General features: G+C 43.9%; 1 protein-coding gene across 1 annotated transcript; it reads right to left on the minus strand.

The window, feature by feature from the left end:
- Nucleotides 1-3,703: 3,703 nt before the first annotated feature.
- khnyn (KH and NYN domain containing) lies at nucleotides 3,704-14,238 on the minus strand. Its single transcript, XM_046380791.1, has 9 exons — nucleotides 13,915-14,238; nucleotides 11,952-12,213; nucleotides 11,240-11,374; nucleotides 7,703-9,459; nucleotides 7,446-7,576; nucleotides 6,733-6,829; nucleotides 5,812-5,919; nucleotides 5,471-5,572; nucleotides 3,704-5,336 (listed from the first exon to the last, which is right to left on the minus strand). The coding sequence occupies exons 2-9, from the start codon at nucleotides 12,174-12,176 to the stop codon at nucleotides 4,973-4,975; spliced, it is 2,919 nt and encodes a 972-aa protein (XP_046236747.1). The 5' UTR covers nucleotides 12,177-12,213; nucleotides 13,915-14,238; the 3' UTR covers nucleotides 3,704-4,972.
- Between the last annotated feature and the right edge of the window lie 1,852 nt (nucleotides 14,239-16,090).

Raw genomic sequence — 16,090 nt, forward strand, 5'->3', positions numbered from 1 at the left:
GTTGCTGTGTAAAAAAATAAATAAATCTGCAGCTAGTATGAAAGGCTGTCAGGATCAGCCCAAAGTGACACAAAAATGATTAAAATCAAGGAACTGAAAAAGCTATAATTTAATATAAATTTAAAAAAGAAAAACCGTAAATCATCACATCCCTGAAGCTGGAATTTGCTTGAAAAATGACCGAAACGACTGAATGAAAAAGAATATAAATGACCTGATTAAATTGTACACACACTGAATAATTAAGACAGTGATGTAACACAGCATATGTGGTTAAAACGAGACGTCGCGACACTTTTAACATGAAGAAAGGGAACTATTTTGTATGACATATAAAAACAGAGAAACAATCTAAAGAATTGTGATAAAACATAATATAATGGCAGCGGGGAGAGTCTGCTCGGTATAAATAGTTTGGTGAGCTGGAGACTCTTTATTTCTCCTCTCTTATTTGATTTTTCAAATCAAACACGTTTATTGGCGTCGTAATATTTCCCTGTGATGCCAAACAGCCGCTTTTACGACGTCAGCAAACACACGCGCGCTCGTGCTGTTGTAAAGACGTCGCAGCGTGGAGGCCACGTGAAGTCCTCCTGACGCTTTGCTCCACCGCTGCGTCCACGCTGATTCACCCTGAAAGGTGAAACGTTGACTGTGACTGGTCTGCACGACGCCAACTTCTGTGCCAGCATTTGACTTTTTAAGAGAAAATATATTATTATATTATGTTTAATTTTTTATTTTATTCTTATCTCTGTTTCTATATCCATCCATCCATCCATTTTCTATCCGTCAGGGTCGCGGGGGGGCTGGAGCCTATCCCAGCTGACTACGGGCGAGAGGCGGGGTTCACCCTGGACTGGTCGCCAGTCAGTCGCATAAAGACAAACAACCTCTCACACCTAGGGGCAATGTAGAGTAGCCAATTAACCTAATGTGCATGTTTTTGGTATTGTGGGAGGAAGCCGGAGAACCCGGAGAAAACCCACGCAGGCACAGGGAGGACATGCAAACTCCACACAGAAGGGCCCAGACCGGGATTCGAACCTGGAACCCTCTTGCTATGAGGTGTTATCTCTGTATCTTATTATTATACCTGTTTGCCCCGCGTGCTGCTTCCTTCCCCTGAGGGAAAATCACCCCAAACGGGACCAATAAAGTGAAGTCTAAGTCTCATTACGTTACGATTTCAGCAGCAGTCGAACAACGAGCCGATAGCTTCCACTTAGCGGACATTCAAATGCCGGCTTTATGGTGATTGGCTAAGAAAGCTGCAGGTCACATGAATGTAAAGCGTCCACACTAGGCTCAGTTACACACTCATTCACTTCTTGTCTTGTAGACTTCTGCCATATGTCACATTTAAGACTTCTGTTTCTTCACTCCCATCACAGCAAAACTCCTTGTTAATGAACCTCACTGCTCTCCGTCCGGTGGCGGAGAGGCATTTTGAAGCATGAACCACAAAGGGAATGTGAACATAACCCATAAACTAAACGTCAGCCAGTTAGACAAAGCTAAATATAAACAGGAAAACAAGCAACTAAACAGAGAACAATAAGATGTAACGTTCACTGACCTGCAAGTTTTACAGGAACACATGGCACAGGTTGGTTTGCACTTTAACCATCAATAACAATAATAAGGACAAAGCGGCAGTGATTTATGTTCTTCACACCTGTCTTTAACCCATATTTTGGTCCAATGCATTCCAATGACGTTTATCTAAGGTAAATACAAAGACAGCACACACACACACACACACACACACACAATCAATGCAACAATCTGAGGAAATGAAACTGAAGTCAGATAAGACATCAGTCAAAACGCTGGCTCTGTGGCATGCAAAGGGAGATCAAGCATCAGGCAGTCAGCTTCACGATGCAGGAGGAAAAAACATTTTATTTTTGTCTCTCAGATAAGTCGTCGGCGAGCTGCAGTTCATCAGTGTGTGTGCTCTCTCGGTGGTCCACAAATCTGTTGCCCTGGTGCATGCTGGGAGGCTTTACATATCACACACACACACACACACACACACACACACACCAAATAAGTGTCTAATTCATTCAGAATCAGAATCAGAATTCCTTTATTTATCCCCGAAGGGAAATGCTTTTTCATACAGACATTGCACTTGCAGTTTTCCCGACCAAGAAAGAAAAGTGAAAGATATAAAAATAGGATAAACAAAAGCAAGATAAGTATAAATCTAAAAATACAGGTATTTACATGTGTAAAACCATATATACACTGTATATATAAAAGTATGTGTGTCGTCACAGTGCAGAGTTTAACAGTTTGATGGCGACAGACAGGAATGATTTCCTGTGTCGCTCTGTGGTGCATCGTGGGAGTCTGAGTCTGCTGCTGAACGAGCTCCTGTAGCTGATCAGCACATTGTGGACGGCTGAGAGGGAAAGTCCAGTGTAGTCCTTATTTTGGACAGCATCCTCCTCTCAGACACCACTGTCAGAGAGGCATATTAACATCATGCAGTGAACAGGTTTTGGACAAAAACATACCAGATTAGAGTCATGTGTGCCTCATCCTGCCTTGTGATACTTCTTCCTTACAGTTGTGCTGCACTGGCTGACCTGCCCTTTACTGCTCCACTAACGTGTGGTATGCAAAGAACACGGTGTTGCAAAGCCAGAACAGACCGGGGGCCACCGCCCACTTTGATTCAAACTCCCACAGAGGTGAATCAGACTTCACCGGGCGGGCTGGATATCATTCACTGGGCGGGTCCATTCAGTGTTGTGCTCAGGATGCTCCCAGAATAGACGTGCCGTCTATTTTCACTATTGTTTACAGCTTACCTAACCGGTTTAATATGCATCTATTCAAGGAAAGAGGCGACTTAATCCCCCCTCTGTGCAAGTCCTCAAACAAAGAAAACAAGTCATCCTGTTTTATTTCAGCGCAATATTATCCAGTGTAAACACAAATGTACGTGTTATGTAATTATTTTGTGGACAAACAGAAAAGTCACAACAGCTGGAGGAAGAGGAAGGAGGCGAAGAGGAAAGAAAAGAAAAACAGAACCATGCAGCTGCTCCTCTGTCCGCCTCTCCCTTTATTTCTCAGCCATTTTGGAGAAAACCTCAACTAATGCAGGACTTTTACTCATAACAGACTTTTTTTTTTACAGTGAATTATTACAGTTTCTATGTGAAACAAAGTGGCAGGAAAACCTGCGTACTTGACGTTAATCAAATAATTATAGTTGCAGTTCAAAGCATCAGTCGCAACAGCGGTGAAGTGCGACCTCTGGTGGTCACGAGCAGCAACTGATTTCAGGTTCTGACGTCAGGGAATCTCAGAGAAACTGCTTTGTATTTACTTATACTGCTGTGATTAAAGATTGCAGTATTTGCATGTGCACTTAAGCTGCACGAACGCTGACTCACAGATGGAGATGATTAGTTTCTGAGAAGTCAGCTGAAACCTGTCGGCCTCCACAGGAGTCCAGGGTTTCAGCTTCATTTCTGGTCTTGTGACTTAAATTGAAAATTAAACCGGTGACGTGCACACATTCAGGACCTGCTTCACAGCTTAAACTAGCTGAAACACTTGTTATATGCAGCTAGGACATCACTTGTTTCAACCAAATTTTAAATCACCAAATTTATCTCAAATTTATATTTTTTATTTATCTGAAAATGGACAGTTTCATGGATAAGCAGCTTTAGTCTCAGGCTTTTAATTTGTTACGTTGACATGATTTTTTTATCTGATGGTTCTTGACATTCAGAGACACAGGTTACCACGGAAACACTTCAAAGACCAGCTACAACTTTTTTTTTTTCTTTTTAAATCCCCCGAATCAAGAAATAGTTTAATACATGAGCACGGGCAGAGTTCAACATCAGAATTTTATAATATACACACAAAAACAACACAAATAAGTATAAAACTGAGTGTACAGAACGTTGTAAGGCTTGGTTTAGTATTATCCTGACATTAGCAATATGAAAACCACCCCCACAGCTGGTGCAGCAAATCACGTCATACAAAACCTCCACTCAGTGTTACCCGTGTGCCCCCCACAGACACACAGCAGGCTGTTCAGGCTGAAGTTTAGCAGGTTACAATCAATTTAGTATGACGATGAAAAAAACGGATTGTTGGCACATTTAAGCACAATTACTTCCTCGACTCCACAACAAGAAAACAAGAAAATCTATGCATATCGGCTGCACAGCGGTTCTCCAAGAGGTTCACCGGAGGAGGGCCGGTGACGTCAAACCGCTAAAACGCCACTGGGGAGGATGCAAGCGTCATCATGCATTGATCTTACTTGTAATCGTGGTAGAACAAGCTAAGACTACAGGGTGTGCAGCCATGCCAGCCTGCCCTGTGAAGATGATCTTGAGCTAAATGCTCACATTAGCGGGCGGACTAGCGGCAAATGACGGACCAAAGTTTGGTCCTTTCACCTGAACAGGATCAACACAGGAGGCTGAGGGAGAATAGAAGGACCCACGAGGACAAAGTGGTCAAATGGGGGCTGTTACTTGGAAGTCTCCAGCAACAACTACGCACAAATAAGTGGATCATCTGGACGACAGGGAAAATTAGTTCAACTCCACTTCTAAAAACTAATTTTCCAAATAAATTACAAAAAGGGATGGCTAACCTGCTTAGCATTGTTAGACGCTCTGCAGAATCACAATTACAGGGACATTTCTGCTCTGGATATTAAAGTATACACAGGAGAGTGGCTTCTGATCTTTAAAACACATGACTTTTAAAGTAAAATTATCCACCAGATGATGGGGAGAGAAACAGCAATACATGAACCCAAGAATCTGTGTTCAAATGGAAGAAAGCGTGTTGGTCTTTTCATAAAATCCTTGTTAATGCACATCAGTGATTAGCCAGTGTGTCTGTAGTTGCTTTGGTAGGGGAACACAACTATAATCCTTAACCCGGGGAAAACAACAAGGCTGAAAGACGCCTAGTCCTTCTACTGCTCCAAGATCAGACCAGACAGCACATTGATGTCCGTCTCTGCCGGGTGGCACTGCAGCACCAGCGCCACCATGTTGTCCTGGCCAGCAAAAACCTGACAGAGCTGCTCTCTCAAGCTGGCTGTTGCCTCTGGACTCCTGACTGCAGCTGAAGCTCCGGACTTCTTTTGCCGGTGCCCGAAGTCCCATCCTTTCCCGTGCCCGCCCCCTCTGCCCCGGCCCCCTCCACGTCCCGCATCCAGAGCTCCACCCGGTGTTCGGTCGCGGTAGTTCAGGACCTCAGTTTGGGAGCGTGGAGGTTTGGAGGAAGGAAAAGCAGTGGCTATGCCGGCAAAGGAGTGGTTTCCAGGATCAGGAGTCCTGAGAGGTAATAAAAATAATAAACTTCAAGCAAACATTTTCACAGCTCCCTTGAAGAAAAAGCAGCAAAAGAATCTTTGGATGAATTCAAAATGTATCCGTGTCCGTCCGTATGAGCGTGTGCTTGTTAATACCTGTGCTCAGCGCGTAGGAAGTCATCCAGGTGAGGCCCACCTCTGCCCAGCGGGTCGTCCGGCACCATGAAGTGATCCCCGACAAACGTGTACTGGAGAAGCCTGTGGAGATCACGCCAGTGTAATTAGTGGACATCATCTCACAGATCGGGAGGGTAAAGAGGTTTAAGGCAAGTCCAACATGATCAAACATCTGATCAAACATCTGATCAAAACTACCAACTGCTCCCATAGAAAAATCACTGATTTTGGAGCCATAAAACTCCTGTGCAGCTCTCACTCTGGCTTGTGGGAAGACCACCAAAGCCGTCCCATTCGAACAACGTGCCGTCTTTTTATACCTCTTTTTGATGATGTCCCTCCACACAGGCGACTCATCTAAAAGGTCTCTCAGGTTGTCGTTAGTTACGATCACTCCGTTTGCCTTCTGCGCATGTTGGAGCATAAACCTGTGGAGAAAGGCCAAAAGAGAAATTTGGAAAAGAACTTGAAGAACTGAAGTGTTTGGTGCCCCACAGTCATATTTTATGACTGAGCCCTGAGTCCTTACTGCTCACTGATGCTGAACAGGTGGGAAGACACTTGGAAAACAAAAAATAAAAGCATGCATATGCATTTAAAAAACTATTAAATCTTAAGAAAAAGGCTTTGTTTGGGAGGTTTAATTGGCCGTACCTTTTAAAAGCTGCACATCACATTTTCTATAAAATGTGATTTCAAATGATTTCAAAATGATTTCAAAATTCAAAATGATTTCACTTTCATTTCATTTTATAAAATTCTTCTATAAAATGCTGATACATTTGCATAGTAACTTCTCAAACGGTACAGTACGATAGTGTGATGATTAGCATTCACAACATACTGTTTGTAATCAGGATGTTGTACGGACTTGGACGTCCAAACATCTAGTTTTCTCAAAGGTTTTGAAATGTCATACATCATCCTGTACATCATCATGAACAGGTTTTAGTTCTTCGAGTTCTTTCTCAGCAGCATCCTGCCTCACGGCTACAGACAGCAGCTTCCTGTCTGATGAACAATGAACTGCTTCAATGGACCAGCGCCACGAGACCTTTTCTCATTCACTTTCACACAGATTTCACCAGCCAGTGTGTGAAACCACTTTCTGTTCAAGCTCTTCCTTTCACGATCTCTGGGATCTCTGTTGCCGCCGGCTACAGCAGCACAGACGCAGGAATATTTGTAAGCATTACAGCCGCAGGGAGAGGCCACAGCGACGATGCGACACGTCTGCTCACCTGTCGTCGTACGAGCTGATCCTCTTGCCCTGGAAGTCTCTGGACGGGGTGTAGGAGAGCAGGCCCAGCTTCTGCAGCTCACCTAGATAGTGCTGCTCTGAGAGGCGAGAACAAACAACACTGTGTTTAGTCGGCCCTAAAGGGAACAGCACACGCCCACGCGCTCACTTGTTTGCCAAAGTATGATTTGTTTTCCCGGTTACATGCGACTGAGAAACAAATATTAGCGGCAGCAGCAGCGCATGCATGGAAGCGCGGAGGCCTTTGACATTTTAAACATCACACTGTGAGCGTGACGACGAGTGGCTGAGGTGACTGTGCTGGCTTTTCTGATCTTCTTGATAAATGAAGCAGGAGATGTGAATGACGGCTGTGAAAAAACAGTTAAAGAAGACTACGCGCTAATTATGTCAGGCCACACATCGTGACTGACAGGCAGTGTGATGTGTTAGAGTTTCATCGCTATATTTCTGTTAAGTGCGTTCATATAAACAAATGAACATGTATATGTGTTTTTATGAGCTGAAATTATTAGCTGATAATTTCATTTCACTTGTGAGATTGCAAATTGATCATTTTGGGGCTTGGGCTGTGGGTCACCCATAAAAATAAAACTATATGAAGTTGTCAACAAATACTTCTTTGTAGATCAATGAAGCGACGGTCTTCGTTAAAAGTGTACACACCACGTAAACTTGACCAGGAGGTTTCACCTTTGGTTTTGGGGTCGTTCTTCTGTCTCCACTGAGGCAGGAAGGCGACGATGTTGCGATGGCCTCGGTCCCAAAAGTGTTGGACGGCGAGGGCGATCCCACGACAGGAGAAAAAATGACCCAACCCGTGACTGTGAAAAACAATAGACATACAGTTAAGGTTTATAATAAAAATGAATACCAAGAGAAAACTGTGAAAATAAGTCATTCAAAACACACAGGGCAGACATGTTTGCTTTTCCTTCTGCAGTTCCTACCTCATGGCCACGTTGCTCCCGTCAATGATGATTGCCCTGAGATTCGAGTCTCCAGGCTTGTCCGTTAGCTGGAGGTCAAAGGGCTTCTGCAGGCCTTCCAGGAACCGCTGCTCGCCTGTCACCACCACTGAAGAGTTGGCCCTCCCTCTGGTGGGAGGTGATTCTTTGCCCGGGAAGATGAGGGGTTGAGTAGCTTGCAGTGTTTGCTTTAAGGAGTTCGAAGACTGAGGACTTGGATGTAAGACGTTGTCTAAGGCTGGATGGTTTTGTTTGGATGTGGGAGGGTTAGGCCAGTAGAGGGTTTGGAAATTGGCATGGGGAGGACCTAAGGATGAGGAATAAGTAGACATGGGTGGCCCTTTCACTTCAGGAAGGATGGTTTGTTGGGGAGTCTGCTGTCGCTTTGGCTGAGAGGTGTGTTTGTTTGTGGTAGGCTGCTGGGGCTTGTTCATCCAAGGAAACAGATCTGGCTCTGAAGCAGTTAGTTTTGGCACTGCCCCCGGCTCTTTGTCATCAGTTTCTCTCTTTTCTGCAGGTATGAAAAGCTCAATTTCTCCTCTTTCTTCATCAGCTGCTGGTTCAACTTTTGGTGCTGCTTTCTCCACAAGCACATCATCCATCTCTCTCAGTCCCTCCCTTAAGTCGCTCGTCTTGTTGCTCTCATCTCTCTGCAGCTCCAGGAGCAGCTGGTGGGTGGATTGATCGGGCAGCATGTTGTAGACTTTGGCTACTTTCTGCTCCATGTACCCGCAGCTGGCTGCAGCTTTCTTCAACACTCCCAGGACAAAGTCCTCCTCCTGTCCTTTCTCCTTTTCCACTTCGCTAACCTTTCCCTCAGAGTGTCTCGTGCTTCCTGCCGCTCCATGCTCCTCTCCCTCACAAACATCCAGCCCCTCTACATTATTAGTTATCACCATAACTCCTCCTCCGACTGCCATTTCTTCATCCTCTCTGTGCTCCGTCTCGCACGGTCGGTTCCTCCCGCTCTGATCGAACCCAATGATGTCTTGATTTTCCTGGTCTTGGAGATACTTAATTTTCTGCATCCGATCACTGCGATCCTGCTCCTGCTGAACCAAGTCTAGTATCTGCGAGGCCTCTTTGGGTCCCGTTCGAGCGAGGACTCGTTTCACGACGTCCTCCGTGTACCCCATAGCTGTGAAGAACTTCAAAAGCAGCAAAAACTGAAGTTTCTGTTCATCCACCTTCCCTAATCCCTCTGTCACTTTGGTATCTCGCTCCTCTTGTCCCACCTCCTGCGGAGAATGCACGAGTCCTTCCTCAGCACCCTCTGCTCTCCCTCGGGCGCCTGCAGATGTAAGGAAAGACTGGAACAAGGAGTCTTTGGTTGCAGGGTTTTTGCTCTGCGACACTGCAGTCATCCCTTCAACCCACCGATCAGTAGTGCTGTCCCATCTACCCTCCGAATTCCCATGTGACCTTCCCTCTGCATTTCCATCTCTCAGTGCCCAGCTGGAGTTTGATCCAAGCCCCGATTCTTTCACCAAATCCAGCAGAATTTCCTTCACTGAACCCGGTAACACCAGCAGATCCAAGATGTGCCTGTCTTCCCATTTCTCCACCAGAGTTTTGAAGGCCCGACGTGAATCCAAAGACTCGCCTGAGCTTCTGTCCCCAGTCTCAGAGCGTCTGGACTGTGTGCCCTTGTACCTGTCCACCAGGTCTGTAATAAGGGAGTAGGCTCGCACTACGGGCTCTGCAAGACCTGATATAAGCAGGGATCCTATAGAGCCGACCTGGTTTGGCGAGAGGGAAACAGAAAGACGTTAATCTTAGTCCTCTTCATGGCAGCAATGTAATATCACACCAGGACAATCCTTTGTTTGTTTCTGGTTTGATCCACCTGCTTGGCACCAGTGCTGCTTTGATGGCCTCATTCAGTTGAATTATTTTTCATGCAGGGCTAAATTTCGCCTGAACAAAACTAAAAAATTACTCCCTTTATCTTTAAAATATCACAAATATGAATCAGGGTACTCTTGAGTATTTTCGGCGGAGGTTTTTAAACTGTCCCCGAAAACTAATCAACGATATCAACACGTAAAGTTTGACAAACATTGAAACAAACTTATCAAGTAAGCTGAGCTGAAAACCCCCAGTTTAAAACTAATAACCTTACTGTTAATCCCAAAAGGGGATGAGGACACATTAACCAGGGATTTCCAAACAATTTTCACCAGCAAGGAGCAACTAATAGTGAAAAAGAAAGCTGTCAAAAGTAGTGAAATTTCCCTGAGTTGTATATTTGTAATTTAACAAAAGCTAATAATAATAGGTTAAAAATTCCCAGTAACAGCATCACAGTGTTATATTAAGGTTTTACTTCACAGGCGGTATGACACATTTTATCTCTTGACATAATAATGATATTGACTAATAACGTAATTTCTTGTCTTAATAACAAGAATGCAATCTCAAGATATCGTGTTATTAGTCACTATCGTTATTGCAACATCACCAAAAAAACAAGGAAAAAAAAGTGGACTAAGTATGAAGGAGCGAGTTCGTGCTGCTGGGGGATTTGTACAGTGATGGAAGTGAGTGATAATTCATCTGTTACACATTCAGCGGATGTCAAGGGACGTTTGTGAAAGGTCAGAAGTGATTATCTTGGCTATTGATATGAGATTTGTTTACGTTTTTATTATACGCAGTAAATGTTCTGCGGGGATTTGACACAACGCTGTCATTTGACTCACTAATTCTGATCCACTTTGCTTTGATGTCCTTTAATCCTGTCCAGCTACCAGCCAGTTTCTGTTTACTAAAGTGCTAGAGGGCTTTTAATTTGAAACAGATGCAGGAAGTGTTGGATTGGACGGTCCCAATCACCTCATTGATACTGACTTATAATTGCTGGATCATCAGGACTGCTGCCTCGAGATCAGAGATTTTCAAACTGTCTCAAACTGGTGGAGCATGTCCCCAGGGAGTGGACGTGGGACGTAGGAAACTCGAAGGGGTAGAGAGACTTGAGGCGTAAAACGCGATTTGCATCATGATCTGTGCACCTCTGAGTCACGCCTCGACACATCGATGTTGAGCTTTGACTCAGAGAATATTCAACATGACTTATTTCGGTCCGGCGCTAACACCTGTAAATTTTCAAAGAAATCGCTCTAATAAATACTTATGACTCCACAACTCGCCTGAGCATCATCACGTTTTTAGGTTTTCTTTGATATCAAGTGTTTGTCCAGCCAGCGGTACACTACAGAGGAAGTGCTAGTAGTTCAGCATACTTTCAATGGCTGACAACAGCAAGCAAATAAAGTTGTAGTGCACAGCTAACAAAAAACCTGCTCTGGATTATTACGTGTTTAATCTTAAAATAAGTCATTATGTTTTAGGATTAAAGGTACAGTAGTGTTTTCTATCAATAACGTAAGTGTCCCTTTATTGTTTTATTGTGGATGTGCGTCCACATACCCTGATCCCAGTGTCCCCTTTGTGATCTTGCCTTTCTGTAAACGTGAACGCAAAGCCTAAAACAAAGTCCCAGAATGCAACACTCACCACGATATGCGCCGAGGTGTTTCTTATCAGGCAGTCCATGAACAGCCCTCTGGCTCCGCAGAAGACGCAGTGAAGAACGTCGGGGTAGGAAACCTCCTGCTGCTCCTCCTGGTTCACAAGTCCCTTCACAAATAACTACGAGGCACAAACATTTTGAGTCATTGATTATTGCAGTGCTCTATTATGGCCGAGAGTTGATCTAATCTAAGCTAATATTCTACAGTTCACTTTTGGCATAATCTCAAATCCCACTTACTCCCCGCTTCAGATAGTTTTTGATCAAACACAGGCAGTAATGTAATAGTAACAGCTGAGTATTGTTGGACTGGCTATGTGTAACTGTAAACCCTCATGTATGTGTCGTATTGTTTTGTTATTATTAAAGGACACGTGATGTTCAGCAGAGCCAACGTGGTGACCAAACAAAAAAACACTTCTGCTGTTCAGTTTTGAGTCTTGCTTTCGCGAGCTAACAGAATGACTGAACGCATGTATCAGCAGGTTGGTGACACATTAGGATCGAAACCTGACCGAGACATGTTAATCAATATTTAAAAACCCACGGTGAGTCACTTCCAGGCAACGTTGCCTCTTTATCTAAGTCAATCTTGAGTCATATCAACAACAGCTTCAGGTGTGCCTCCGATCCAGATTAAGGCCTAACTTCACAATCAGGACTTGTGTACCATAAAAGAAGAAAATCGTGGCTTACTTTGGCGGATTTCACACTGCTGCTCTCCCCTCGTAGTTTCAGCCATATCTGCCCGTTGTTGCCTTGAGACACATCGTCCACCCCGATGTCGAACGTCACCCCGAAGATCCTCTCCACGGTGCCGTGCAGGGAGTTCAGAGATCCACGCAGCATCCCGGCGCACGCGAACTCATCCACCACCTCCGGTTCTCCTCCTTCGCCTCCATCGCTTCTCTCGCCGTCCATCTCTTGTTCTCAAACAGGTGTGAAAGAGCTGAGCATACTGCAAAATAAAGAAAAACACCCAACACATTTCACTTTACGACAAATCTTCACACACCTTAGCTGCAAACCCATCAGCTGTGTGACTGCTGGCACTTAGATCAACACTGGATCCATTTGTTTTCATCGTGAGTCATCATTCACCATCAGGTTTTCATGCAACACCTTCCATGTTTGCACTACTGCTGTGCGTTTCCTTCTCTTGCAAAGCAGGTGTGAAGCATTTGAGTGAGAATGATGTGTTCACTGACAGTACACATGGCCACTGCTGCGCACATGACATGCACCGACTGTACATATTTAGCCTGCACCTAATTCATATACAGCCTTTATATGTTTTGTGGGTACTTTCGAAATATTTTAATACTGCAGTTGACACTTCTGACAGCCTTTGTACTCTCACATGCGTACTGCACTGTGTCAAAGGACAACTGTACTGCGTGTTATGCCACAGAATGTGCATCACATCCGTCACGACGTTCTGTAAAAGTATGTTCAACACATCTCACACTTTGCATCTGACAGTGCGGGAAGGACACGGATCCTTCATTAAAGTAAAAGTACTCATAAAACAAAAAACAAAACTCAACTGCTAGTCAAATCGTGCATACAAAGCGCAGAGCCATTAGCATCCAAGTGTCCTGAAAGCATCAAAAACAAATGCACACATTATCTCAAGGAAATTCAATCGAATGCAACTGGACTTAGTTATTTGTCTTTGAAGACGTTTCACCTCTCATCCAAGAGGCTTCATCAGTTCATGCACACATTGGATTTTAAGGTTCGCCACACACATTTGGTTAATTCTACTTCTATGAGCCTGGAATAAGTTTTCGAATGAAATTAAATAGGGATTTTACACAGGAAATCTGTGCTAACAAGTCAGAGACATCAGCAACATGACACTCGAAGGGGGTCACAAGCCAAAAGGGTTTTTTGAGGGTCCTGAAAACAACAAACACATAACAATGTGTTTTTTTTTTTTCATGTTTCTGTTTTGCCATAGTGATGTATGGACGAACCCAGACTGCCGGACTGCAATGTTAGCGTTGTGACTTTATTGTTGTTGTCACTGTATGAAATGGGAGTGCGAACAGCGTTGTTTTCCTGAACGTGGACTCCAGTGGTTGCTAAGTTAAACAACAAACAACAACCAGCCACTAATCTCTTAACACCGCGTTTTGAGGGTTTAGCACGTGTATATAGTGTGAAACATTATTGTGAAAAGAAGCCATGCTGGTCAAATGAATACAGTAGAGAGAGAGGGAAAAGAGGCACAGTAGTACTACTCCTCTCCGGGATTGTGATGAAGTAGAAGTATGCAGTGGGAAGCAGCCTGTCTGTGACGCGCTAATCCAGCATGTAAACACGTTTCTCCTTCCCTTTGGATCCACATTATCAACACAGTGACTGTTGTTTTACTCTGCTGTCATTCTTCCAACAAAGCTCCTACTATAAGGCTGCAGCTCACAAAATACGGCCCATTAAGGCGTAATTTGCCAGCAGTGTGTGCGTATTGTGAAACCTTCATCTCAACGTAAACAGACCCTTTTGGACTCGTTTTCTTTTCTTTCTGTTTTTTTTAAACAAAGACAAAAGCAGGGAGCAGACAGTTAGCACGACGGGGCAGAGAAACGCACATAAAACCTTTAAAAGAAAAAAAAAAGTCAGCTTTGCGCGTGTGAGTGTGTCGTTTTCTTACGTGAGGTCGGTAGGTCGGTCGCTCGGTCGGTCGATCGATCGCGCTGCGCCTCTCAGAGTTTCGTTTCCAGCGGGCTGCTTCACGGAGAGGCAGCGCGGATCGCTTCAGGCTTCCGCAATCATAAGACAACAACATGAATCCAAAGTCCGACACATGCTGTAATGCTCCCCCCCGACACACAACCACACACACACAAACAACAGAATGATGGCTCCACGGAGGAGGTTGAAAATCAGGTCAAACAAATCGTCTCAGCTTTCGGAGCAGGGGCGGACAGGCGGATGAGGAAGTCTGTCACCCGGTGGAAACCCCGAAGACAAAACCGAAACTAAACACACACACACACACACGCACTTACACAGCTTATCTGTGACGCAGCGCGGACACTTCTGACGGGTACTGGAGATTATAGTCGGTGTAACAGCCCGAAATTATTATGATTATTATAATAATCCCATACACTCTAAATGTGTCTGACTTCATCCTTTCAGCATCGCTTTTTACGGTATTACTTATAATTCTTATCATTATTTTTTAAATTATAGCTAATAATAATAGTAATGATGAGGCCTGGTAAAGTTATAAAAGTGTACATGTATAGCTTATGTTTTAAAAATGTAATCTTAAAAATGTTGTGTGTTGACTTTTGTCAGAGTCAGACAGGAGATAAAGGGGATTTCCACTGACGTCAGAAACGGGTTTTTTTCTTCTTTTCTTTTTTTTTCTTCTTCTCTAAACTCCTGATTCACAATGACAGACAGACAGACAGACAGACAGACAGACCGGAGGCTGTTTGTAACGCTTCACGACTCCGTCTCAGATATCCCAAAGTACTTCAAGTGTTTACAAAGTGGTTTCTAAAACCTCAACGCTTCTGGTTTGTCTGTGCCAGAGAGACAGGAAGAGTAAATGTTACCTCCTACTCTACATCCTGTGCTTGTTGGAGGGGGTGAAATAAAATGCAACCTGAACAGGTAAAATGATGAAGTGGGTTTGAAACGTGGCATTTAGAGGATAAGTTATATTCTGTATTTTCCTTCCTGTCAACGAATCCTAAAAGAAAAGCGGCTGACTGCGTGGCCAAAGTCTGGTTTTCATATACTCCTCTGTGCCATGGGGCTCCTTTGAAGTAGAAATACTATTAACACATCAGTGAGACATGTCATCATGAGAATTTACCAGGAGTTATTAATCCACAGCTGAAAACAAGCCCCAACAAGGTCACAGGTTTTTCTTATTTGAGTAAAACTGATTTGAAATGACAGGTGTTTTAGGAAATCACTTGGCCTGTTTTGAAGAGGACACATTTGTGATCTGTTTTTAAAAATCAGCTGTACAGGAAATGGTTTGAGGCAGAAAAATAGACTCATTGACGTCGCTTTAACTTTTCGTAAAACTGACAAGTCGACAACAGAAATATCGACAACACCAGTCAAATCCATTAGAGCAGTTGTATTTATTTAAGGCAAACAACTGTGTGTGTGTGACTGTTTATGTGTGTGAATACTTATAAGTACTCTACTTACTTTGCATTTCATTCCCGTAACATATTTGTTACTACTGCTACTACAGTGGGATCAGGTATCTTATTTTTAACTCCACACATCTCCACATGCCTCAAGTGACATCACTCAAATGACATCACCTGAGGCAGCTAAAAAAAGAAAAACTGTGCAATTTTTCCATAAGAACTCGCCCAGGACTTTTAAACTGACTTCAGTGTGTAAAATCAGCAGACTTCCCCTTTAACCTGATTCTGAGGTTTAGCAGTGATGTAATTTCAGACACACACACACACACACACACACACACACACACTGATCCCCTATCGTGTGACTGTAAATAAAAACACTCAGCTCCTGAGATTAATCTAGGTTTCAATCTTATATATGTCGCTCCACTTGCCACATAATATTGACTTGTGAGAGTCGTGGTTGGATTTACCCTTTGGGGCTCAAACATGAACCGCGGGCGCCATTTCAGCCCTTCCTCCTGTGATCTCGTTTACGGGTAGACGACCTACGCTGCTGTGTTACCCTGCCCTTGGTAATTTTCTGATTAAACACAAAAGCTCTACCAGGTTAAAGGCTGAGTTGTACATTTGGAAACACAGCTGAGTGTCAGGTGCAACTGCTTCACTGACTGAAACATATGATTGTACTGACAGCAATTAGCC

This window comes from Scatophagus argus, chromosome 23 (genome assembly GCF_020382885.2).
Source record: "Scatophagus argus isolate fScaArg1 chromosome 23, fScaArg1.pri, whole genome shotgun sequence".
Taxonomy (NCBI): domain Eukaryota; kingdom Metazoa; phylum Chordata; class Actinopteri; family Scatophagidae; genus Scatophagus; species Scatophagus argus.

Excerpts from the sequence above, each read along its gene's own strand:
- khnyn (XM_046380791.1), bottom strand. The coding sequence starts at position 12,176 with ATGGACGGCGAGAGAAGCGATGGAGGCGAAGGAGGAGAACCGGAGGTG. Across the intron at positions 7,577-7,702 it reads GGGAGCAACGTGGCCATGAG|TCACGGGTTGGGTCATTTTT; the intron begins GTAGGAACTGCA and ends TGTTTTTCACAG. Across the intron at positions 5,337-5,470 it reads TTCCTACGCGCTGAGCACAG|GACTCCTGATCCTGGAAACC; the intron begins GTATTAACAAGC and ends ATTACCTCTCAG.